This window comes from Sphaeramia orbicularis, chromosome 1 (assembly GCF_902148855.1).
Source record: "Sphaeramia orbicularis chromosome 1, fSphaOr1.1, whole genome shotgun sequence".
In the NCBI taxonomy this organism is placed as follows: domain Eukaryota; kingdom Metazoa; phylum Chordata; class Actinopteri; order Kurtiformes; family Apogonidae; genus Sphaeramia; species Sphaeramia orbicularis.
In genome coordinates, this window is record NC_043957.1 from 26186217 (window position 1) to 26214025 (window position 27809).

At 39.6% G+C, this 27809-nt stretch overlaps 1 protein-coding gene across 11 annotated transcripts in view; it reads right to left on the reverse strand.

Annotated features, from left to right (window-relative positions):
- Window positions 1-27576, reverse strand: part of LOC115418719 (CREB3 regulatory factor-like) — a 62796-nt gene extending 35220 nt beyond the window's left edge. For 5 of the 11 annotated variants that reach the window (XM_030133278.1, XM_030133279.1, XM_030133282.1 and 2 more), the window contains exons 1-5: window positions 26734-26988; window positions 19255-19333; window positions 19050-19114; window positions 18832-18948; window positions 13432-14212 (exon numbers count right to left, since the gene is read on the reverse strand). In XM_030133278.1, the coding sequence (XP_029989138.1) occupies window positions 13432-14212; window positions 18832-18948; window positions 19050-19058 (907 nt within the window). In that variant the 5' untranslated portion in view covers window positions 19059-19114; window positions 19255-19333; window positions 26734-26988. Of the gene's footprint in view, window positions 1-13431; window positions 14213-18831; window positions 18949-19049; window positions 19137-19254; window positions 19334-25938; window positions 26356-26733; window positions 26989-27071; window positions 27093-27458 lie in introns of those variants that run through there. The other 6 variants (XM_030133276.1, XM_030133277.1, XM_030133283.1 and 3 more) reach the window with 6 other exon arrangements.
- Between the last annotated feature and the right edge of the window lie 233 nt (window positions 27577-27809).

Below are 27809 nucleotides of genomic sequence, written 5' to 3' on the forward strand. Positions count from 1 at the left end.
AATCCATTATTTTCTGTTACAATGAAATAAATTCTGACCGGAAACCAATGGCATAGGGGCTGCATAGTGGCCGCATAAATCCACCAACCCATTGCTGAAAATAAATTCAGTTCATATCTCTGGCATCTGTGGAATAGCTTTGTTGCTCTTTACTCTAAATGCACTGATGACATTTAGGTCAAGTTTTTATTATTTGAATGTAGGAATAGTAAATATAGCCCCTTTAAAACTTACAATGGTAGGGAGACCAAGTTTAGATGTTCAATTCAGGACTTACCCTGTTTAATCATCAACAAATGAACCAAACTATCATTATATTGGCCTTTAAATATCCACTATGGGTGTATATGTATCCGTAATATTAATACGATGTGAACAAAGCAGGATTTGACCCTTTACTATGGAGGTGGGTAAAACTGACACTTGTATATAAGAGTTTAATGGAAAATAAATACCCTGTGTCCTAATATGACAGTTGAACCCTAATCGCAGCTGACAGGTATTACTGTTTACATTTGCCTGATATGAACTCATGCTGTGAACCTTAATCCACAAACACATGCTGTACGTCCTAATGACAAAGCCACCACCGGCTAAAGCTCCACGCATGTATGCAGTTTCAGAGGCAGACACCTACGCCAGTGCACAGACGTCACACAAGATTAGCCTCAGGCACGCACACTGCCATGAATAATGGCATCATAAATAATACAGCAGGCAAAGCTCCACCAGCAGGAGGAGAGTGCAGACACTTCGGATCGACCAGAGCCCAAAGACACGCTGAAAATAATGACTTTCAACAGGATTAAATCAGACTGAAAGTTAATAACTGGGAGCTGCTGTCCTCGCCATTAGGCAGGACTAGCCGGTCTTCACTCAGACACAGACACACAAAGGCTTATGGCTTATGTAACATCATGTCATCTGGTCCAGTTTGCAGATAGCGCCATTGTCTGCGCTCCCCTCTCAACTCACACACAAACACCATTCTATAGCAGTCTCAGCAATCTAAACATCCATCGTTGTTTCACTGCAAACACACACGACTTTTCCATCCATCTTCCAGCCCAGTGCGATCGCCGTGGGCTAATGGAAGAATAGCTTGATGCAGACGCACACACAACACCGCCACAACAATGCACGGAGACAATGGCGTCTTGCGGCCGACGAAATATGACCCGGGCGGCTCTTTAAGAGCGGCCAGGCGACCTCTCCATTACCTCGCAACAAGACGCCGTAGATTTGTTTTGTCTGGCACCAGGACGTTTGAAGAGCGAAAGAGCCTGGGAAAAGATGGCTATCTGAAGTGAAGACAGTTTGTTATCTGATCTAAATGTTTATATTTCAGGGGCCACTTTCATGAAGGTGATTTAGACCAGTCTGTGGTATCAGCTCAGTCTCAGTTCTGCTCTGAGATGCTCCGAGTTTCATCACGATAAACTCTGGTTTATTTTAGGCCTAAAACGCAGCTTACCAGAGGACACACTCAGAGGACAAAAACAGGCATATTCACATTATTTTTTGCCAATTCCATTTTTTATCTTAACTAACCAGTTGTCAAGAAGACCAAACCTGGACAGAAAAATGTGAAACCAAATATTCTTCCCTGAAACTCTGAGAAGAATTGCTGTATTTTGTTGCATATACTGTGTAATGACAATAAAACCTATTCTATTCTATGAATCTTTGCTCTAAAACTGTATTCAAATTCAGAAAGTAAGACACATGAACAAACCAACTGTTGCCATTTGTCTCATTTTCACCTCAAATTTCACTCCATCCCATTTTTATTATTGTATTAACTTCAATTATTTATTTTAGAAACTGGAGCAGCAGTGACTACGATAGTAATCCAGGGTATCTGCAGCTTTAATGAAGCCAAATGTACGACTTTTTACGACATTTTTCAAGGCAACTTATGTAAATTTAGGACGTTACAATCATATAAATAACTAGAAGAGCACTCAGACAGTGCAGACCTCCACCAAAGCAGATCAGCTGCCTCCCCCCAATCACCACCAAAATGTAATCATTTGCTCCTTGTGCCAGTATCAATATTTTCTGAAAATTTCCTCCAAATCCATCCTTAACTTATTGAGATATCTTGCTAACAGACAGACAAACAAACCCCGATGAAAACATACCTCTGCTGTCAGATGTTTGTGGATTGTGGTGTTCGATGCTGTGTGGCTGCTAGATGGCATTTTATTTATTCATTCATGTTAGAGCTACACAATATATCGTTTCAGGATTGACATCGTGATATATGTATACGCAATAGTCACATCGCAGGTCCTACAATGTAGGAGGCAAAATGAATTCAACGTGTTCTTATCTAATTTCAAGGGTACCTGACACACACTGGGCGCAGTGATCCACCAGTCACAATCATTCTTAATCAGTTTGGAGTGAGTCGCTGGTAACATCAAAAAATGAGCAATGAACAAGAGTAAATCACCGAAAACAAAGATTTGGTGCCAAAATGAAAAGCAACATCAGTTATCTGGAATTATTTCGGCTGCAAGAGGGATGAAACAGAAACACGTGTTCTGTGTCGATAAGGCCATGCACCTGTTGCCACAACAAGAGGAAACACAATTACTTAGTTTGACCATTTACGTCAGCATCACACAGCTATTATTCATATCGCAATATATATCGCAGGATTAAAAAAATCACAATGTCAGTTTTTTCCAGTATCGTGCAGCCCTAATTCATGTGCAGAGTTATAAAATTATCAAACTCAATTGTACAAGTCCTGGTCTGTCCCAAGATGAGTTCTATAAGGTTTAATAAAATGTAGTCCCAGTGGCGATCGAGCCTTTATGTGTAACATAAGGATTTATGCCATTTCTTTTCTTTTTTATTGTGTATGTTTTTTATCTCATCCTATGGACCTAGTTTTTATGTTTTTAATAAAGCTTGAATGAATGAATGAAAATAAATAACATTCCAACAGGCCTCGGTTATCATGTTGAACCAGGTTTCAATCCACTTTACATTTGTCCATGAATAATGTTTCTGCTGCTGATGTTCAAGCTGCTATAGCTCATGAACTCCTTTGCCCATGAATCACTGTTGGAGGTTCCATTCATTTCTGTTCCATTCATTACCTCCGCCAAGGAGGTTATGTTTTTGCCAGGGTTTGTTTGTCTGTTTGTTTGTTTGTCTGTCCGTTAGTGTGCAACATAACTCAAAAAGTTATGGACAGATTTGGATGAAATTTTCAGGGTTTGTTGGAAATGGGATGAGGAAGAAATGATTAAATTTTGGTGGTGATCGGGGGTGGGGGGGCCCACGGGGGGGGGGCACTGATCAGCCTTGGCGGAGGTCTGCGCTCTCCGAGTGCTTCTAGTTTCTATCTCCATTAGGATAAAATGATCAATACTAATTACCAATTTGACAAATTCTGTACAAAGATTCACAAAGCAAACATAACAAGAAAAGCACTCGGAGAGCACAGACCTCCGCCAAGGCAGAAAGGTGGGCCCCCCTGCCCCCGATCACCACCAAAATTTAATCATTTCTTCATTGTGCCAGTATCAACATTTCCTGAAAATTTCATGAAAATCCGTCCATAACTTTTTGAGTTATCTTGCTAACAAACAAACAAACATGCATGCAAACACACAAAGCAAAGTGATCACAGTACCTCCTGGCTGCGGTAATAATACCATTTATTGTATCTGTGGGATTTTAGGACTTTTGAATGTCAGATTTAAGAATTTTTTTTATCAACGTTAAGGACAATTAAGGCTATAATGTAGGACAATCAGTCAATGAATGTAGGGCTTTAAAAATCTGCAGACCCCCTGTAATGAGCTGAAAAATACTGTTTTGATTATTATTTTTTCTGCAGTCATTTTCATTTAAAATGTTAAAGGGTCATATGTAGTATTTTTACTTTAAAATATTTAAAAAGTTACCTAAAATTATCCTCTGCTAGGTGATTTCATACACCTCCACTGAATGTCGCCTTTTTTTTTTTTTTTTACCTGAACCCTGAGTCTGTGATGAAGTTTGACTGACAAACAGATCTGAACTCTTGAACTCTAAACATTAAGTAAAGTCTGTCTTTGTGAATCAGGCCCTGGACATGACATCCCCTCTGACACCTCATCTTCTCAAATAATACTCCAATGGTGATTTAATGTGTTCTGTTTAATGCTCATATTAAACCAATCTCCCACTTGAGTCCTGTTTCTCATGCGTGGGTCTGTTTACAGGGTACTGAACCTCTCATCCGTGCAGAAGCAGAACTGAGACTCATCTGTAAAAACCCAAATGGAATCACATTTCAGTCCACCTCCAAACGTGGTTTGGATCTCATTCACAAAAATCGCATTTCATGTGGTTCTTTGTTTTGCAATCCAGACTCTCTGGAATTAATTTGGTTACAATCTGGACGTGACGGATAATGCGTTTGGTCTGCATGTACACTTAGTGGTGTTTGGGTTGTTACTTTAAAATGCATTTCACTGCAACACACAGAGCACATTCCCTTAACTATAATTCATAATTTAACATACAACATTATTCACTTCATTAAGTTCTTAGCATAAAAGCTGCAACAATTAATAAACTAACTGAATCATTGTTGACTATTAAATAAAATACTCAATTCAGAAATCCAAACCCCTTTCTTCAGACATCCCCCTGAAGCCATGCCTCCAGAGTACTGGCATGCACAATGCTTGTTCTCGAGGCTTCACGAGCGCTGCACAGCAACAATTCACCCAGCTTTGGCCGCCCCGGCCCCGATCTATCCATACCTCATTCAGTCCCCTCCAACACCCCTGCTCTTACAGAACAGCTCCAGTTCATACCTATCTGGCTAACATTACATTTCCTAGTGATGTTAGTGACACAACAGTTTGCCGGTGAACTTTCCATCCTAATGTAACTAATATAGCCAAGCTCTGGCTCTGGCTTCGTTTCCTGTACAAGTGCTCCAAGCCTTTGAGAACACACAATTCATGCACGAAGAGGGGTACGCGCAGAGGGGGGAGGGACAAATGGCAGTTGACTGTGATAGACATATCACCATTCAATCATTTCGATTGGGCGCTTAAAACGATTGGATGGTGTTTTTTCAGTCCTGTCCGTTCCACAGGTGACTAAATATTTTTATGTTAGAACATTTAATTAATTGGTTGTAACCGGGGTGTGAAGGGGATTTTAACCAATACAGTAAAAAATGCTCCAGGAAAACATCTTGCACACCACCTTTAAATGAGAAAATAAGTAACAGATCAATTGACAATGAAAATCACCTCAAATTGCAGCCCTGTTATTACCTATACCTGCATTGCTCCCTGTAGTGGACGGAACCGTGAATGCATGAACATATGCTGTAAAGATGCAAGCTGTAGATTTATAGAAACACAAAACCAATGTGTGGCAAAAAGGATAAAGACACTTTTTTTTCTCTCAACAGGCTGATCTGCCAGCCTTCTTGCAACTTGGCAAAGTATGGAAGTAGCTCACTTGGTTGGCAATTTGACCAGCTGGCGATCACCTTTAGCTGGACAAAAATGCAGCTTTCTTTGAGGTGTTTCTTCAAGTTAAAAAGCAGCTTTTTTCCCTGGCAAGCAGAGACGGCACTGAACAATAATATGCTGCCTATGAATGTGAAATGATCCTTGAATTTCCAGAACACAAATGCATTCCTGCCCTGGCAGTGCTTCAACTCCATACCCTTATGTCGTGTGTGGACAGGCAGCCTTCTACACTGCAAATGTGTCTCTGCTCTTTGTTAAAATCAGATGCTCATGGGAAAATAAGAAAAACCTCAGACTGTGCCTGTGTCTAAATACCGTCGCTTACATTTCTTGTTCCAAAGTTGCATCATCTTTTTATGTTTTTGGGATGTTCATGTGTGGAGGAAGATCACAAAGGTAAACCGTGTTAAAATGCACTGATGAGAGCATGTGGTAATTGAAGAAAAGCTTGCATTTTACACTGATATAGAAATGTGAGGATGCAAGACACTGAAATGCAAAAAAAAAAGAAAAAAAGGAATTGTGCAGTTGAATCCAGTGTTTCCCAGAGTCCTGCTGTATCTATGGCATATGGGGGGGGGGCTCACTGACCTGCATCAACCACGTTAACACCCTTTTAATTTAACCTTTTCTCATTATACATCACACATTAAGAGTCAACAAAGCATCTGTTACCATGCTAATTAACTTTCTCTTCTGCTTCCATACACTGTTCTGCTGCTCTGCTTCATTTTGTAGATGTATTATGTTCCGTTTTGGTTCGCTAACTGATCAGTCCTTAAGTTATTTTTCACCCCAAGAGAAAATGGATGTTTGGTGCAAGCACTGACATGAGTCAAAGGAAGCATGGACCAGTTTCTGTCATTGTAATAAATACACAGTGGTGCATAAATAATTTTCTGATTACTGGCGTCAGACTTGTTTGTGAAAATAGCTTTTATGATTTTCCAGGTTTTCCACGTTTATTTGCTGTTGTTGAGAAGCTGCTCAAATCACTGCAAAACTAAACTGGATTCTGACAAACAGTGATTAGTTAGCAAACAAATTAACGAGACGACAGTAATATTGCTGTTAGCATTTAAACTCAGGTTATTTCACAGAGTTGGGTTGGATTTCTCTATTGCTTATCATTTGTGCGGTTAGATATGAAAATGAAGCTGCTGTGCATTATAATTAGGGAGAGGAATCAACAAGATTTTAACAATTCGGATTCCATAATAGATCCGATTCTCTTATCGATTCTCATTGGGTGAGGGAATAAAAGAGTACAAATGGGTTTGTTTGCGATAACTGTCTTTTATATTTCCATCTCTGCACAGAAAATATAACATATACAGTATGCACAAATGATAACAGATGACGCCGGGCCCTGTTCGGGTGGGGGGGGTCACACCATGCGACTGTACAAAGTAGGGCTGCATGATATTGGAAAAAATTGACATTGTGATTTTTTTTTAACCCTGCGATATATATTGCGGTATGAAAAAATACTCAGGAGGATATAATAGCTGTTTGGTGCCGATGTAAATGGTCAAACAAATTAGTCGTGTTTCCTCTCGTTGTGGCAACAGGTGCATTAAGGCACTATCGACACAGAACGCGTGTTTCAGTATCATCCTTCTTGCAGCCAAAATAATTCCAGATAATTGACGTTGCTTTTCTTTTTGGGACCAAGTCTTTCTTTTCAGTGATTTTCTCTTGTTTGTTGCTCATTTGGTCTGGTCTGCTTTGGCAAACTGATTAAGAACGATTGTGATTGGTGGATCGCTATGTGCAGTATGTGTCAGGTAGCCAGGGTGAAATTAGATGAGAACACGTTGAGTTCAATTGCTTCCTACACTGCAGGACCTGCGATGTGACTATTGTGCCCGGAGGACGCCCTGGTGTTTGCTCTGTCGCTAGATTCACAAGTGTCACTAAGTACCGTATCAAACATTTGACATTCTTGCAAATGAACTGCATGCTGTGTGGACAAATGTTTGAGCAAATTGGAGGGATTTCCCCTCTTTGAAGAAATGGAAGCTTTGCAAGTGTTACAAATGGCCCTGGTGTCATCTTTTCGCATGAAATATAGCCATACTTTGGAGTGTTTCTGCCTCGACACCATGTTGGCAATGTTCTAAACCAAAATGATGAGGCGTACGTGCGACATCATCAGTCATACACAATAAAGGCTGAATTGATAAGCAGAATCATTAAGGAGGCAGGCAAACGATTCCAAGGAATTGAGCTAATAATTCAAATAGCTAATTGTAATGTTAACAATGCATTTCCAGTTTGTCCCAAAATTAATTCACATCATTAGCATTAGGGGTGTACGAAAATATTGGTTCTGCAATATATCGCAATATTTCATTTCACAATATTGTATCGATATTAAAAAGTACTGTATCAATATTTTTAGGTATTTATTCAAATGCAGATATTGTCAAGGTTCATTTTTGTTTTTCTTTTTTGTTTATATTTTATTTATTATTATTTAACACTCTTTTATTAAATAATGTTTATTCCTTTGTTGGGATTGCACAAAAATAATGTTATCATGTTAGTTATGAACTAATAAGAATATGAAAATTTGAGCAGGATCTTAAACTGTAATGTCTGTAAAACATAATTTAAGTTTTAACAGAGGAAAATTTTGTAGTATAGCATTAGATCCTGTTGTGATCAAATAAAAGTGTGTTCAGTATTTGTGCATATTTCTGGTGTAATTAAATTTTTCAAGGAAATAATCATTTAAAAAAAGAAACAAAAAATTGCCTTTTTAACAGTATCATGATATATCGTGATATATCGTATCATGATCCTAGTATTGTGATTTGTATTGTGTCGCCAGATTCTTGCCAATACACAGCCCTAATTAGCATGGTGTAGTTAAGTGAGATTCTGCTCACCATATGGCCATCATATCTAAATTACAGGCTATGGAAGAGTCTCTCATTCTTGAACTGCCCAACACTACTGCTTATCTAAAGGGTGACAGATTCAACAATAATTCTTTCCAACAGTCATGTGGTGATTTATCAGTTGATATGAAAGCAAAAATGCTACACTGTTGAACTGAACATATAATTCAAAGCCATAACTCCAACTGAATATCCAACTCAGTAGTAATCAATACATGTGAAACTGAAAATCAGACTAACCACAAAAAAATGAAGGTGATCTCTGGTTATTTTCTGTCAATGTCACCACATTTTCACTGGAGAAATCTAATATTATCCAACAGAAGTTTGTATATATCCTGCAAATTAATCGGAAAAACCTCCATCTATAAACTAAACACCAGAGACTGTTCCATTTTTGTCTGAAAATTCAAACATGTCCCCACTGTGACAATCAGGATTATGTTCAGGGCTGATAAAACTTCTCCAGAGTCGAGTCAGGAAAAATGAAATGTATTTTGAACATGTACAGAAGAGGAAAATAAAAGACTTACGGGCAAAAATACAAAAGAAAAAAACAAAACAAAAACGTACATATATCAGGAAAAAAAGTTCAGTACATATTTATTCCCACCCTTCTCCATAAGTTTATCATCGCTATTTATGAAACTTTATTTATTTTTATGATTATGAATTTATGATAACAATTTCCTGATATTCATTTGTGTATTATTGTTCTGATCCTGAGACACCAGCTGAATCATGCAGTGTGCATCGGACATGTTTCTTCCCTGTTTGAAGCCTGATAATCCTGTTCTATGGCAGCAGTTGTTAAACAATCTGCACCAAGTTTCATAGTCTATTTAGCTTGTTCCACTCCACGCCTCTCCTTCCTCCTCCTTGAGCACAGACAAAGCGGGGTGGCCGTTACAGATGGTGTTTGAATACATGAAGAGGCTCCAACCCTCAAAGCTGTTTCATAACTGCAGCCACTGAGGCCGTATGCTGTCCGGGAATTACACCCGCAACTTTAATGCACCTCCACTGAGCCAACCAAGTGGGACGAGGCGGTCTGAGGTCACGTCTGGACCTGAGACAGATTCAAATGGTTTCCATGTGGGCAGACGGGCTGCTGGCAGTGCCGCCATAAGCCAACATGTCCCCGCCACACAGATACCGACAGACGCAGAGCAGCACTTAAGACCTGGGACCAAGCTGATCCGGTTTCAGTACTGGATATGGGACTGACGTTATTCAGTCAGAGGATGTCAGGCTGAAACTACAAGCCCAGATTACACTTTCCAAACTGTTGTAGCACCTGAGAGTATAAAGGCAGGAAGCTCGCTCATAGAGTATTTGTGTGCATAGGAAGTGTATTTATATTGACAAATCACCACTCAGCTTAGCAGCACTTGAACGCTTCATTAACACACTGCGAACAGGTAAAGGCACTGCTCGGCCAACGACTTACAGTCATGGTGTCACCGCAGAAAAATAGGACCAATGTCCCTGTATCTCACCGGCATGTTCTATCAAGAATCAATAACAAGTTGAATTTGTGAGGTTGTCAGGTTCTGCTGCTATGTTAGAGTCCTGTAACCATTTCCATGTTATAAGCAATCAAAATATGGACCATTGTAAGTAAATACAAATTTGTAATAATTAAAAAATTCATCACAAATTCAAAAATCTAAATATTGCAAAATTGTGAGCAAATTTTGTAGACATTGTTCCAAGGAAGCTACATATGAAATTTGAAATGAATCTGACCAGTAGTTTCGTCAGAGGAGATGTTCGAAGAAATTGCTGACGACAACAAAAACGACACCAGACACAGCACCTTCACAATAGCTCACAACCGGCCAGTGAGATGAAAACAAACATGAATGTAATATGCAAGAAAAACTATTGCCCCGCCCACACACTCACCTAAACTCCCACAAACAGAATAACCCCCTGAATCCCTGCACATTACACAGAACATGGGACACAGAATGTCAAACACCCACAGAGCAACGGGGGAACATGCGCCACAATATACAATACTGACATATTAAAGCCATTACCAAATTACTGTAGCAGGGAGGACTCATGTTTAAAAAACTCAAGGTAAAAACCACAATGAAAACATGCACATGACAATATGTGGGAATTTGTGGAGCAGTTTGGTGAAGGAGTTGAAAGAATGGATAAAAATGTATCACTTAAAAAAATGTACAAGAATCTTTGGCTGAAGATTTTTTTAGAAAGAGGGTGGATGTTGAATGTGATGATGCTGGTGAATATTGGGGCAGATCATTTAGGTGGGTGGAGTGGAGTACAGACAGCTTGGCTAATACGTAGTAGAATACATGTACATATAAAATATAAGTTATAAACTTCAGTCAGTTCTTTTTATATGGGTTTATATTTAGCATATATGTGGTGGAAGATGATGCAGAATTATATATATATATATATATATATATATATATATATATATATATATATATATATATATATATATATATGATAATTATTATATTGACTGATATAGACCAGAGGTAGACCAATATATTAGCCAGATGATGTATTGGGCTGATATATTGATTTTTTTCAAAATCGGCCATCGGCATTAATTTTTTTTGAAAACCGATATTTAAAAAATCGTAAAAATGTTATTAGATATTTGATCAGGCACCTGTGTGGGCAGCAGTTTAAGTTCAATAAATGTTAAAAGAGTACTTTGTGTACATGTATTAATAATTTTATTTATATTGCTGCATAAAAATCTGAATTATCTGAATGTTTCAACTGTATTTTACAGTCAATGTGTTTTTAAAAAACGTCTTAAATATCAGCCTCACAAATAAGCTGTGAATATCAACCATCGGCTGACCAAATTTTTTAAAATTGGCATCGGCCTTAGAAAAACCCATACTGGTGGACCTCTAATATAGACCCTTTTACATGTTGTATTAATATAATGTGATATAATTTGTTTGTTGTATTGTAATAAAGGGGTGGATTAAATAAGCGTTTACCTCTTCCTACCCCTTTTTGGATGTGTAAATGAAGCTAAATATTTTTTTTTTTGTTTGTTTGTTGTATGTTGATAATTTGCTTTCGTCAGTTGTATTGTACTTTTTGTCTGAAATAAAACATTCATTCAAATGAATGAATGCATTAACATAGTTGGAGTCTGTGAATTATTTTTTTTTCTGATGTACTGGATCCTAAACACACCTTCACGTAAATAGTTTTGACTTGGCTGTAGTTCTACCTGGTGCTACAATAAAACCTACTGAATGTCATGGGTGAAGGCTTAGCACAGACTGTAAACACCCTGTTCAACTCCAATAATCTCTGAATCAAAAATTTACTCACATGATATCACTCTGTCACAACCAATCCTTTTTTTTCCAGTGTTAATAATCACTACAAATCCACACACATGAAGTAATAATCTCTAACCATCAAACATGACAGATTACACTGCTTAAATCAGAGTTGGTACAAAAATAAATCTCATTTTACAATAACGTTAAGCATTCCGCAACTCGACATGTGCACAGAACACCCAAACCAGGCTTTTCTACCTTAACTCATGTTTTTATATTTTAATCACACCATCTGTTAATATTTACCATCATTACTTCTGTATCTTAATTTGACAACAGACCGAGTGAAACTTTGCTGCTGTCAGATTTGTGTGCCGTTTTCTGACCACTCAGAGAATGTTTATTAAGTAAAAGATGCATTACTTCAATAACAATCTGGTCTGATAATCTCTGTAATTCAGATTTACAACACAATGAGCCATAACATCATAAACTGATCATATCTTATCAGTTTCAGCAGTCGGACTCTCCCTCTACGATCCCTTTTTATATCGATAAGTGAAGTGTCATTTCACTAAGAATGCTTTTAAAGTGAATCTGAAAGTGTAGCCTCAACATGTGGCATAAACACAGCCATGAGTGGATCTGAAAGGCTTAGTTTCATTGTGCTGCACCAAGCCTAAAACTAGGCTCACAGAAGTCTAAGTATACACTATATTTAGAGTATTCTCACCTGGCCATCAGATAACCCTTTCCCAAATAGATTTAAAGACCTGGTACACTTGACAAACATAAATTGCTGCGCTCTTTTAATCCCCCTCGGCCAAATATAGTGTAAGATTCTGTTGAAAGTTACAGCCCTATAATTTATATAAGATTGTCTTTGTGTAAAATTTATTACATACATATTTATATTTGAAAGTACTCAGATAGTATAACTGCACAAGGCACAAGACCATCGGACCTTGAAAAAGTGGGCCATGGTGACCTATTTTCAATAGGCTTCTGCTCAATGCCAAGATGCATCCACAGTATAAATTTGGTGCAGATGCAGTATATCAATGCATTCTTCAGATAATGCGATTATGTTATTGAATGGACAGACAGACGGACAGATAGACGACAAAACGATCACAATACCCCTTTGGCCAGAAGTTGTGCTGAGGGGTAAAAACAGTCATTTTATCTCGTAGGTTAACTACTCTATCAGTTGTGAAGCTTTGGTGTTATAACATGTTACCTCAAATACAAATAAAATAACATATTAAGGTAGTGGTTCTGCAAGATAAAGGTATGTTTTTGTCAGAGGGGTTGATCTAATGGTGTTGTTTCCCTGTGACAAAATGAACATGGCTTCACTTTCCCCCAATCAGGGTCAGGAGGGTGTTAACATTACTGTTTTTATATAAACTTCATGATGTAAAGAGGACTCAACCAGTCAATTCTATGTCAGCATCAGTCTTTTAGGGATCACAGGGGTTTAGAACAAAAAACATTTTAAAAGTAAACACTAAAAAATCTTTAATAAATAACACTCGTACTGACGTGTCTCATCACAGCAGAGTCATATGACTTCACTCACACCTCAAAAACATGTTCTAATAAGCAGAACATCTTCAGAAGCAGTGCAGTGAATTTAACACCAACCATAACAACGAGTTCTCGTATCAGCATCAGCACAAATGAACCAGAATTGAATAGGAACAGAAAATCTTCAAAACTCACCACATTCAGTTTCCGAGGAGCTAGAAAGTTCGGCCTCCACTGCTGTCTCCTCAGCGCCCTCTTCCTCCTCGTCCTCCTCATCCCCCTCCTCATCTTCCTCATCTTCCTCCTGCTCCTCGTCTTCTTCCTCCAGCTCTAGCTCTGTTTTGGGGGAGGTTTCCTCATTGCCCCACGCCTCCTTCGGCGCCTCCGCCACACCCACCTCCTCTGTCTGGGAGGTGTGAGTAGGCCCAGTCCCCAGCTCGCCTCCCTGGCTCAGAGAGTAGTTGTGCTCCTCACTGCAGTGCTCCAGCGTCAAACCTGCCGCCGCCGCTGCTGCCGCCTCCTCTTCCTCCTGTGCCACCTGATAGACTTCCACTGTGCACCTCCCGTCCTGTCCTCCTCCTGCTGCTGCTCTTCCTGCAACACTTAACTCCCTCTCTGTCGTTGTGGCAACGCTAATACACCCCTCCTCCCCCCCTGCAGCGGTGGCCTGGACCTCCTGGGTGACGGGAGGTGCAGAGTGTGTGGGTGCCTTGTTGCTCCTCCTCCTCTCCTCCTCTTCCTCCTCCCGGCTCCAGCCCCAGCGCCCCATTAGAACGGCCTCCTCCGAGCAGGCCAGCAGCTCCCCTCCCACCCCGAGGCCCAGTTTGGTGTAGCGGGCCATCTCGTCCAGGGCAGACACATCCCAGCGCTCTGGGTGCAGGTCCTCTCCGAAGCCACCGTCGTCCACCAGGTCGCTAAGCAACTCAAAGGGCCGTTTCCTTGGCGATGCCGGGGAGCCTAGCATGAGGAGTATGCTCTAAAAGGGGACAGACAAATCTGGCTCATTTGGACCATTATAACTGTAGTCTGTATTTGAGCTCCTGGCAAATCACAATATCTGTTGTATACATCGATGCTGTGTGGGGACATCAGTGGGCTTATGTACATGATCACTCAAGTGTTTTTGTTTGTACAATTATTTACAGTGGCAGCTGCCATATGCATATGGCTTTCTGAACGCCATATGCTGCAACAGTTATAAAAACAAAATGGTATCTGCAAGATGACAGAAATATGTTCAGTCAGTATGTTGGACGAGTGAATGACATGTTCTTTAGCAACTAGTTTAAAACTGCAAGAGCCAAAATCAGGAGGAAAAAAAAAACATAATTGAATCAATGCACATCTTCCTTCTGCAGCTCTATACTCTCGGCCCAAATAAAAAGACAAAATACACAGAAAGAGTCCCCACCTGGATTTAACTACGCCAACAGTTCAGGTCCTTCTATTTGATAATTACTGCAGTGATGAATGTTTCAGCTGCAACAAGTTCTTCAACTGATGCAGTGAGAGGCTTCTTATTCCTTAAACATCCATCAGGTTGTAAAGAGAATAAAGATTGGACTGTGTTTAATGGATCAAGGTCATGTGGTTTGATGAGTCCAGATTGACCCTGTTCCAGAGGTGGATGATGTGATTACCCATCATGCCTAGTGCCTATAGTCCAAGTCTGTGGGGTCAGTGTTCTGAATTGGGGTTGTTCAGTTGGTCAAATTCATTAATATTATGTGTCCATAAAATGATGTCACCTGAACCTGAACATACTGAAGGAAAAAGACTGAACATCAGGGGAGTTTTTTCTTCGCTGATGACTCAGACATATTCTAACATGACAATACCAGGATGAATTAGGATCAGGTTGGTAAAGAGTAGTTCGGGAGCATCTTATGGATTTGATGAAGAAAATGTTACACTGGTTCAACTCTCCCATCATCCATACAAGATCAGCACGAAACATTAACGCAACTACGGACTGAAATAAATGTTGCATGAGCATTGTGTTGTATACGTGATAAAACAGTGAATGTGTACTGTAATACAAGCTAATGGTAACAAAATACTGCCTGTGTGACTCCTTTTGGCCTGGGTAGTATATAAAAAAACTGTTTACTGTGTATATGGTTCAGAAAATAAACAGGAAGGCAATTAAAGCATTCCTCACCAATATTTGTATGACAGTAAAGTAACTAAAATGTCCCTATCTTACATCCTGGTACATTGTATAATCATAAAAAAAATCTGACTGAGACAGAATTGCATCTAACATTAAGAGAGATTTTAGACAAATTAAATTATTATTTCAGTTTGTTAAAGGTTCCAATACATTGTGTGAAAGCTGAAAACACTGGATGCTCTTGCATAATGAGTCAAAAAGTTAGTCATATGGTAAAAGTCAAAGCTTAATGATGAGTTGTTTTTCAGTCAAAACAAGTTGTTGTTTGTTGAGGTTGAGTATCTTGTGATTTGTTTGGATACATAAGCTGTTAACATCAAATTATCGAACATTGAGATCACAGAACGCAGCCGTGAAAATGATTTTCTTTGTTCTCTCTTTTATAGTAAATATTGACTGTCTCCATGTTGTATAATAAATATATTGTATCCACAAAGTGCAAGTGTTTTGATCTTTCCTTAGATATAAATGCTTTTTCAACAATAAGAATGTTTTTTTTTTTTTTTTTTTTTGATAAAGCATGAATTATGAGAAGGTTAAAATAGTGGTGTTTGAAGCTGTAATTTTTACTGCAAAAGAGTGACATATGTGACTATTTAGTTATTGAAAACAGTGGAAATACTTTAACATCAAACCTCATCCAGGCTTGATCTATATTTTTTAAAATCCTGTTTGTTAAGGATTGATTTATATTTAAGATGCCCTTTGAATGAATGTAAGTGCAGTTAATTAGCTCATTATTAAACCGTCTGACTGTAACATGGCTGCCATGGGTGGGAATTACCAACTGGGAGAGTCCAGGGTAAGTGTCCAGTCTGGAAACTGATACCTCACTAATGCAGAACAACAAATATATTTGCAAGGATTATTCATTCTGGTTTGTGCACATCTGTGTGTTCAGGGAAAACGTAGAGACTGGAAAACAATGGTGTTCATCTCTATTCTGATCATGTCTATTATGTGTTTGTGTGATGAATCTGCATCTGAAACACCTAATCCATGTGTATAAACCAATGTATGAGCTGCAGTAGATGGAGGTCAGCACCAATACCTTGAGGAGACAGACTGGACCAAACCAGCGTTATGGACAAATACACATCATGGAAAGAACACACTTCCACAACCACAACCAACACTTAAGGTAAGTTTATAACTGAACCTGTTGCTGCTTCACCTTCATGACAGATTAAAGCGTCTGCTACATCCCGTATTATCCACAGTGTCCACAGGTTGGACAACACATACTATGGTTTGTCTTAGAGTTTGGACCAGTTTGGAGTCATTTTGCATTGTTGTGTGGACAGAATTGTTTCTAAATAAATAAAATACATTTTATTTATTTATGTACACACAACAATGCAAAATATAAAATGGAGGAAGAAAACAAACTACAAACATCCATGCTACTGTGGACTGGACATGACCTATTTCAATTACTGTTCATGATTAGATTTTATGAGTAGCAACACTGTTGTCAGTATGTAGATTGTAGAACTGTGGTCGAAATGAAATATAGTAATTATTTAGATCGGTTGATGGGCCTTAAAGCTGCAGTGCTTGATTTTGAATTACCTTTCAGCATATCGTATTTGAAGTGGTCCTAGAGGACATGAAATGTCTGCATTTATTCACTGACTGCATTTTCAGGCTGTAGAAAATCCACCCTGTGACGCTCAAATTTAGTCTAATCACAGATGTTTTCAGACAAGTGGGAGGGTTAAGTATGACTGACAGCTGTCATTACCAATCACTGATCAGATTCCATCAGAGGTGACTCTCTGAAGTGGCATGGCTTTCCTATTACGCCATCAGTTGCATCTATATTTATATTTAGTCTTTGGACCGAGAGGAGACAGCTGCAGGGGGAAGGGGTGAATTTACAAACTGGCATTTTCCTCCTAATTGCAGCTCCAGCCTTAAAGAAGGGAAAGTGATGTAATAGGCGTAGAAGGACAGCTTTAAAACAGACATTAAATGTCTTTACATTAAAACAGAAAGATATGTAAAGGAAAAAGAAAAAAATCACAGTATGATTATTTTGACTGGGGATGCACTGATCAACCAGCCTCCATCATCAACATCTGTATCAATATTCACCTTTTTGACCTACTAGCAAAATACCTAATATTGACTGATGCTAATGGCCGACATTTAGTTGATGTTGTTCGAATTCTGTGTCTGTTTATACCTCAGCCACAGCATCCGTCTGCAGTTTCAGTAGCGCAAACTCTGTTCTAAACAAACACTGACATGTCATGCCTGAATGTCCTGTGTTCTGTCATGTACTCTGTGCATCTCAGACACAAAACAAAACTTAATGGTTTTGATGTAAACTGTGACTTTACCTGCTAACAGTTAGCACACTAGCAGTTACTAACAAAACAGAAGAAAATAAACCATGTAAACAAGTAAATATCAAGATAAACCAGTCGCATTAGCTGAAACACATTTACTGGAATCTAAGGTGGTTCTTCACTGATGACAAACAATATCAGCTTAGTTATGCTACAGATTTGATCATAATTAGTGTGAAAGAATATTTGTTTCTTGAAAGATAATGTAATGATGGACTGAAAGACTTTAAAACTGTTCTGTTAATCTGATTTTTGTTACACACTGAAGAGTTCTTGTTTTCTGTGGCATAAAAGATGGAATAACAACAACAAAAACAACAGGAATAAATATAGATAACATAGGCTACAGAGACCAAACAAGATTTAATGTGAATATCATAGAGATTTTAACCCAGAATTTAGAATACAGTGCATCCCTAATAAAAACCACCCTTGGTATCTGCATCAGCTCTGGCTAAATAGTTATTTCAAACACTGATCTTGGCGCAGGCTTTTATCACCACTGACTCTGAGAGATATTACAGTTGTAATATGAGTCACTGTGTTAGTGAGAATGGAAAATATGTGATTTTTTTTCTGAGGTCTGTACCAAATGTTGTGACACATTTTAACTTCATCAAAAAATTTATTATTGCAGTATACGGGTGTAGTGTGATACTGATTATATATATGTTTACTGCATGGAGCTGGAAGATCTCCCTGTGCTGTTATCTGAATGAAGTTTATCAAGTAAAATCCAAAAAAATTGTTTTTTCCTTTAATGTGTCACAAATCTGTAGTTTTTCTTCATTATGGTCACGTCATAAAAAAATTTGAGGAGAAAGAGGTAAACATTTAGACTCCTTTTTTTAATGAGGTTGATCTAAAGGTTGGGAGGTTTCAAGCTGAGGTATATCTAGGTATTTATATGTTAATAAAACATTAATTAAAGTGTTTAAAGGTCATCGACTTATGCCTCTTACTGTTTGCAGATAAACAACAGCTGTCAATTTTTCAAAAGGTTTTCCAAAGCCTCTGGGATGCCACACTGCGATCTGAGTGACGTTTGAACCTCTTTACTGGTCTCACCTGGTCGTACTCAGTCCTGCCCCCTTGTGGCGACATGGCCAGAGGGTAGGGGCTCAGCAGACCCCTGTGGCCCCCGTAGGCCTCGCCAAACGCAGGCTCCATCCCATTCATACCCGGCTGAGGAGGCGGAAACACAAAGAAACACAGAGTAAGACCCCGACCTGGCAAAGAGGTGATGATTCAGAGGAAACGAGGCTTCGGCGGCGCTTCTACTTTACCTGAGGCATGCCCGAGGCAGGAGGGTGTCAGGTCGCGGTCACAACGTCAGTTCAGCTGGGTTCGGCTGCAAAAACACAAGTTCAGATCTGAACACGGACGCAAGGGGATGAGGGGGGAAAAAAAGAATGAACTAAAGGACAAACTTCAAAACAAAGACAAAGCAAAACGGAGAGGGAAAGGAGACGACATTGTTGTTGTTGTTACCAAAGGTTGAGAGTTGAAAAGGGCCAAGTGGTCGATGCCTTTTCACATGACTCAGTCCTGCAGCTTTCAGCCCTCCCGTCTGGAAGAGAGAAAACCAGGAGGAATAGAGAATAGGGAAGTCAGAAGAGGGTTCATCGGAGGCCAAGATGCAAATTATATAGCAATAAAGCACTGAGAGTAAACACGTTGTAAAGTGTGGAGATGTGAGAATGCAGTGTGAATCTGCAGAGGATTAAGTGGAATCATAAGTTCGAACAATGCGATTGTTTTTTTCACACTAAACAGCACAGGTTTGGGCCACATTAAAGACAAACAACAGAAAAGACAATGACATACAGAAATACTGTTGAATAAAGGATTTTTTTTTTTTTTTAACGTTTTTAGCAAACATTTCAAAGCTTCCGTCAGCTGTTGGTCTTTTTGGTGTGATGCGTTTTTGCACTTTGCATTTTATGGTAATAACCATTGTGACAGTTAGATCTCTTATTGTCTGTACAGCTGTTTTTTCTATTAATACATCTTCTTATTCAACATGAAGAAATAAAAACACGGTGCTGCTGTCAGAAATGTAGGACATATCACTTCCTGAAAAAGACCTGTCATCAATAAGCATTTAAAACCAACAAATACAGATGCTTTCATGTACTAGGAAAGGGTTGAATTTCATTCTGTAGAGTTGCAAAGTATTCAGGAGTTTGTACGTTAATGCCAAGATAAACACTGAGAAGCATTTGTCTTTTTTTTCAGTGTGATGTGATGCTGTTATCACAAACTGCATCAAAGTGTTAAATGAAAGTGCTAAAAATTACACAACCGGTACAGGAAAGAATTAAGAAACAGGTTCAGAAAGATAAGAGTGGAAACACAGCAGGTTTCTCTCACTGGTTTGGTTTAATAATCTCTTCAGAGGACACAAAGCAGACGTTTTGTGGCTGTAAAGCAGCATTCAAGTGTCCAGCAGGAAAAAAAAAAAAACACACAAAAGGTGAAGGGGTGAATAGAGGACGAGAGCGACATCCTGAAGGCTACATCTTAGCACTGTCTGAAATGTGCAGCCTTGTTATACAAAATGAACAAAGTGAACCAAGCTGATACTTAACACTTAGTACCTTCTTTAGTAAAGTATTTATATTTAGTAGAGCAAACATACAGCACAAGTACATGTTCTGCATTGAAAACCTTGTTGAAGTAAAAGTATTTAAGTACTGTCAGCAAAATGCGCTTAAAAGTTCAGATAAAATTGCCGGTTTTATACCATTACACGGTTGGGTTCATAAATAATTGGACGGTGACAGACTTTCTAATGGTACCTCTGTTCAAAACCACAGTGGATCTGATATCAAACAATACAGATGTGATTGAAGCGTGAACTTTTCAAGGGGTTTAACAAAAATATTCCATTAGGAATTACAACCATTTTCAACCAGTTTCCCTCCATTTTCAGAGGTTCAAAAGTAACTGGACAACTGACTGACACTCGGCTCCATGTCTAGATGTATCCTGTTCCTGGTTATTCTATGACAAATGAAGCAGATAAAAGGTCTAGAGTCAATTCCAGATGTCAAATGTGCATTACAGGCCTAACTGTATAATGTTTTTGACAAATGTTTTAGTGATGTACATATTCAGGATTGAGCTCATTTAACCCATGAAGACCTAGTGCGACTTTTGTGGTACTTCCCAGATGATTTTTTTCCTCTATATTTAACATTTCTTAAGTGATTTGTCACCATTTATTATAAAATAATCCTCCGTATTTTACATTTTTCCAGTGAAAATCAGGTATTTTCCAATATGTCATGTACTAGGTAATCCTATCGGTGTTCATAAAAACTCTGATTAAAGTTGAGGGTTATTATATCAAAAACATAGGAAACAGAAGGAAAAGTGACTTTTTCAGTAAAATATATCATTAAATGAACATAAAACAAGTATTTCCATCCACTATCATTTATCAAACTCCATGGCTTTTACTGGTGAATCAATGTTGTAGAAGATGACGGTGTTTCCATGGTAACTACGAAGCCTCTGAACATCCAAATGGGTCATATCTGATGACCATGAAAAGATGACAAACTGCATTTTACACCAATTATTTACATGTATTAATAGGATTAGTGGATCAACAGGTATTAAACTGTTTAGATCAGAAAATGGTTTTGGTCGCTGGTGGATGTTTAGGTCTTTATGGGCTAATCAACTTGGAGACTAAAGGGGACGGAGACTTTGACGTTTTGGCCCCAAAGCTCTGAAATGAGCTGGAAATCAGGTCATTTGAACTGGTGTCTCTTCTTAAAACGTATTTTTACCAGAGGGTATATCCTGGTTTTATCTGAGCTACTTGTTTGCCTCGCTACTTAATTGATTTTTTATAACCTTTTGGTCAGTTTCTTTGTATTTTGTTTTCAAAATGCTCTGTAAATAAAGACTATTAAGTTTTATACATTGTATGCAGTGTCATCTACAGTCATGCATCATATTCCGCAAGCTCATCACACAATGGAAACACAAAATTAAGACATTTGGAGATCTCCTAAAAAGTATCAGGACAAATTGAGTTCAGGCGTTTCATTACTAAAGGGAGATGTTGCTGTAAATATCATTACTATCAACACTTTTATTTCATCTTTGGGGTTAATTTTGCTGATATTATCATCTAAAACTCTTACAAAATGAGCCTGCTTTCACTTAATTTTACTCACCTATCATTATAAACGTTCTCCGTCTAGATTTCTGAAACATTTGTAAAGACCTGACAATAAATAATCATTTTAACACACAAATAATATCTGATTTCTTCAATTCTCACTTAGAAAGAGAAATCAGCCTTTAATAGAAATATTGGCTTGGCATTTATCATGATAATTATTGAGAACAACATACATATAATTTCAAATCAACAGGAATAGGAAGTCCTACAGGCTTGTCCATATAGTGCAGGGGTGTCAAATTCATTTTAGTTTCAGGGGCCACATTTAGCCCAATACGATCTCAAGTGGGCCAGACCAGTAAAATAATAACAAAATAACCTATAAATAATGTCAAATCCAAATTTTTCCTCTTCATTTTAGTGGAAATGAACTAAAATTACAGTATGAAACTATTTACATTTACGATCTATCCATTTCCCAAAAAAATACGAATAACATGAACTATGACCTGAAATTTCTAAAGACAATTAAGTACAATTTTAACAGTATTATGCATTAGTTTATCATTTACACATGTGCGGTACAATTTACAGATTACAGTGGATTTGCAAAAGCACAAGAATATTTAGCAACAGGAATCTGAAACTGAAAAACAGTCTTTCAATCTAAACATCTTGTCGGTGACACCTTTGACTGTTAATATCTTCTGTGTAATTTTGCACTTGGCAAATTCATCCCATGAGCTGGATTCGAGCCTGTATGTTTGACACCCCTGATATAGTGCACACAACAAGAAGAGAATGAAAAACTGTATCTGAAAAGCCATGTCGTCAGGTAAAAAGCATAATACTTGTACTTCACTACGTCTCAGAGACAAGTATAGAGTTGCAGGAAATGAAAAGAACAAGTGCTTCAAATCTGCACTTAAATCTTTGGTTTTTAAGGATAACACTGATGCTTATTCCAAAACTAAAACCCCAGACAGCCAGTTTAAGTCTGGAACAGCTGGCCTCTTTGGTTTTCAGCAGACGTAAATTGAACAAGAGGAAAACGTGACACTTTGGGAACTATTCTCATCAACAAATTAGTTCGTATCTGTTGCTTTAGTGAGTATTTGTGGCAGCGAGGCAGTGTAAGTGGAGTGGGTCCAAAAACAACGGTGTGTGTTCACAGTAATGAAGGAACATGTCACCCCATGCAGTGACGTGGCTCACTGATGAGTTTTTAATAGTTTTTGGATGACAATAGATCTCAACTGCACAGAGCGTGAAGATTTACAACCCAGCTAACACTTTAAACAGTATCATTTCATTGCTCTGTTTGTTATTTTTTTTTTATTTTCATGACCTTTGTTAATGATCAAACACAGAGGCATGCCCACCGTTATCCTTTAACCTAGCTAAACTCGTCCTCTAAGGCGCTTGTTTCTAGCTCCGCCTACTACGGGAAAACTCAACCAATTAGATTATTCCTCTCTGCGCCGGTTAATGTCTGTGTGGCCAAAACTCTAATTCTCTGGTAGAGAAAAGGAAGCCACAGTGCAAACTCCTGATCAGGCCAAGCTCCTTTCAGACGGAGACATGATGAAATCCTGAGCAACAGCTCTACACACACACACACACACACACACACACACACACACACACACACACACACACACACAGCAGAAACAATGCAGACCCACTATTCAGTACCTGGAGAAAAAAAAAAGGCCAAAGCAGCTCCCACAGACCCGGGTTCAGTGATTCAAGAACAATGCCATAATACGTTCTCTGTGACTGACCTCAGGCACACAAGAATGAGGAAATGAGGACTGGCGGGGCGGTTATGACACTGCCCTGGCACGCCACATGGAAAACTGGTATTTGGCACAATGAGCAAGCCAGCTACTGACATACTGTGTACACAAACACTTATCAGACACATACAGTGTTTTGGAGGAGATAAACTAATGGAACAACAGTAATAATGGTCACACAAAGAATACACACCTCTATCATGAACTTACAGCAGCAAAAGTGAAAGCAGGAGCATCAGGGATTCAAAGCACTGAGTTTCAACAAGGATTAAGCCTATGTAGTTTTAACATCAACTGCTCGCTTGCATAAACTTAAAAAGTGCTTGAGTTCTTACAGAAACATAACACAAAAATTAGCCTTTGAGTTGCCAATTGGATAAACCAAAGTGACTTCCAGCAGCTTATAAAGCATATTTTTCCCCCAACTATTTCTGGAACATGCACCTCAGTGACGTTCTTTTATCACACTGTGATCTCTTGAAGGTATTTGCTATTGCTGCAAAGTAAATTTAAACTGTAAAACCCAATGCACCAAACAATTTTTTTTGTTACCTTTATTTGTTTATACTGTGGCTGATACAGGAGTGAGGTGTGCCTTTTATGGAATAACAAGCCTGCAATCATTTATTATTGTGTGTTGGTTCAACATAAGCTCAGTCCAAACGTCTCCATGCTTAAAAACACACAATGACAGCGGATCAGTACAAAAACAAAGGGAAAGTGCTTCATCTCAAACCGCTGTGGGTCAATAACCACCAATACATGCAGCTGGCAATCCATTTAGTCCTCTCTAAACAGGACTCTGCAAGAGAAGCGGATGCCAACACAACTGCAGCTTATGTAACAACTACATCAAATACATACTGACAATGTAAACACGGGAGCTGCCATTCTCAGTGTGGTAACATTATGGATTTGTGTAGAGCAGCATGTGTGCAACACTTCATTCCTGAGGTGATTTTCCATATCCCATGCTCCAGTTCACAGAGAACGTCTTGTCTCTTTAGGTGATAGTGCAACTGACTTCGCAATCACAGGATTAGGAAGTACTCTAGTCACCGCAAATGACCCCATATTCATGCAGCAGCTTGTTATATAACAGAGAATGGGGGTATTGTCCACAAAAACAGTGTAAAATCAGCACAATTGCATCTGTTTGCAGGTTTCAAAATAATAAAAGTGAGTTTCAAGCAGAATATAACACTTTCTTTTCTTAAAAATCTGCTTTATTTAGTCCCTTTTAGTATTTTAAGGTATTCACATCTCATATGGCATCAGTGTTTTACTACTGAAAGACAATTTTTATATCCTAACTTTCAAAATATAAGGTGCTAAAACACAACTGTAGCTCCAAACCAAAGAACTACCACACACATCTGGAAATGAAACCGAGTCATTCTGAGAGGACATCATGAGGCAAATTTGGAGCAACAACAGCCTGACCAGACAATGAACCTTTAGCAGCTGGAGGCCTCTTCAAATCAGAAAAGAAATGTACCGGTCTGATAGAGGACAAGTGGGTAACGGACGGATGGAGGTTACGCACGGAGAGACGAGGACAGCGGTGGGGAAAAGTAAATTAGGCAGGAGTCCATGAAGAGGCTGCGATGGCAGAGAGCGTGCCCGAAAACAGAGAGGGGGGAAGCGGGGACGCAGGGAGCAGAGACGGGCTGGCTGTCGATCTGTCTGGGAAGCCAATTTGCCAAATTAAAGCTCCAAAAATCTGGGCGGCGGACAAAGCTGCGTCTCGCCTGACAAATCGCTCTTTCTCCTCCAATTAAAAGAAACTTTAATCAATGCGTCGGAAAAATCAAATAACCTAAAGGGCCGAGGATGCGCCCCCTTTTGCCTCTCCTCTCCGTGTCCTTGGAGCTCCTTTCCCCGTAATGATGGAGAGCCAAAGTGCCCCCCACCCCCCTTTCCGCCGCCCCTCGCTCCCTGTCCATCCGGTGCGCGTAAACAACTCGAAACCCCGGTAATATAGACACGAAACAACCCCTGCAACAAAGCCTGACGGGTCATGGCGGGGCCGTGGATCCGCACAGCTGGAGAGGAGAACAGCAGCCCCGGTGGAGCGGCAGAGGTGGCACGGTGGCAGCCGGCGGTGTGTCCCGCATGGCACGGCGACGGAACAGCCGCTCTTCCACACCACAGCCCCTCCGCTACTCCACACCGCACATCCAATACCTGTGCATTTTATTTCATTTTCAAAACGAATAGAGCATATATTCCTACCTAAAGCAGCCACCACGCACCGCGGAGTCTCCAGCCGAGACAACAGGGATCCTTCCAGCGCACAGACAACAATAAAAAATGGGGCGCAGCTGGCAGTGCCACCGGATGTCCAACATTTAACTGGTGATTCGGCCGATCTGTGTGCATGTGGATGAGCTTCACGGATACGGACACGTGCATGTGCCAAGCCTCCATTTAGTGTCCACATCTCGGACTTCTGTTAAATATATAAAAGTTGCCGCAAGGGATAAATCACAGAACTTTGGCTGCTGTTTGTCCACCTGCAGGTGCTGCTGGTGGTAATGTTACAGGCTCAGACAAGTTAGGGAACACTCGGTGGAAAATGAGGACTTTATATCTATGAAACTGTAAAGTCTGGTCATTTCAAGTAAGAAAACACACACACACTCACTCAGTGGAAGCTTTTCTAACAGCTTATCCGCGCAGGAAATTAGAAACATAAAATATGCATCTATGATAAAAATAAATAAATAAATAAATAAAAAACATAAGGGAGTTACACAACTGCATTTCTGAAAATATTTCCAAATGTTATTTTCTTTGACAGATACTGACTTTCCCAAAAACATGTGTCTATTGTGTTTGTCGAATATTCCAAGTCACTTCTGTGCCATACTGTATGTAAATCCATGTGAAAGTGGCCATTTTTTTAATCTAAGGAGACCGTTAAAAGCCTAGATGTTTGTAACTGGAGTCTTTTCCATTTGGAAACAACTTCTGAGCCGGTGAACTTGACGTAAAGGCGCGTTTATTTGGCTGTGAGATGGGCTTTACCTTATCGCGTGTCCTCGTTTGTCCCCTCGGAGTTAAGGCTCCTGCGGACCGGGCTAAAATGTCGGCCTCGGCCTCTCCAGATGATATTATTACGCACCATCCACGGAGAAGGGGGGAGAGGCCCGCGTGGACAGCAGCAGCGGCCGCGCACCCGCAGATCCGGCCCGACCTACGGCCACATGCAGGAAGTTAGTTTACGGTAGTACCGAGCTGGGCTGTATGGCGGATAAACGGGACAGAAAAGATGGTTGTAGGCTGTTACACCCCCCACCCCCTCCTCCTCCTCCTCCCCCTCCTCCTCCCGTCTCTCCCTCCCCTCCATTGGTTCAGAAGCCTACCGTTCAGGAGATGAGAAGGAGGGAGAATAAAGCAGCACCAGTCATATCTGTCCCCCCGAAGCTGATGCATTTAATAATAAAGTTTTACCGGTAACGCACAGCGGCTCCTGTGGTGTTTATCATCCACCGGACGCTCAATGCGAGGCGCGAGACACTTTATCAACCAGCGAACGGCGCTTAAACCACTTTACACAACATAAACACACACACACACACACAAACACACACACACAGGCTGAGGGCGTGTATGTGTATTGTAAACGCTCCTCTTTGTTGTTCAGTGTCACTCTTGTTGTTGTTGATGATGTTGTTGTTGTTGTTATTTACGCAGTTGGTTCGTGGCCACGCGCAGCCCATAGGTAGAGAAATGAGTAGTGAGTAACTGACCTGTTTGAAAAGGGAAGTGTGTCAGCTGTAAAAACAGTTGCAGCCCTCTTCGGTGAACTGGGGGCACCTGAGTTCACCATTAAGCCCGTACTTCGATTGACAAAACCCGAGACATAAGCGCACCACATCCGGACCAGGTCTGGAAGTAAAAGCCCACGATAGGAACTGCTCTTCTTCTTCTTCTTCTTCTTCTTCTTCTTCTTCTTCTTCTTCTTCTTCTTCTTCTTCTTCTTCTAATATTTAGAAATAACAGATGAAATAATCAGTAAAATGGTCAGAGATGAGCACTAAACAGACAATCATTTTTAAATAAAAAATTTTCAGCAGTTTTAGTCGTGTTTTTTTTGTTTT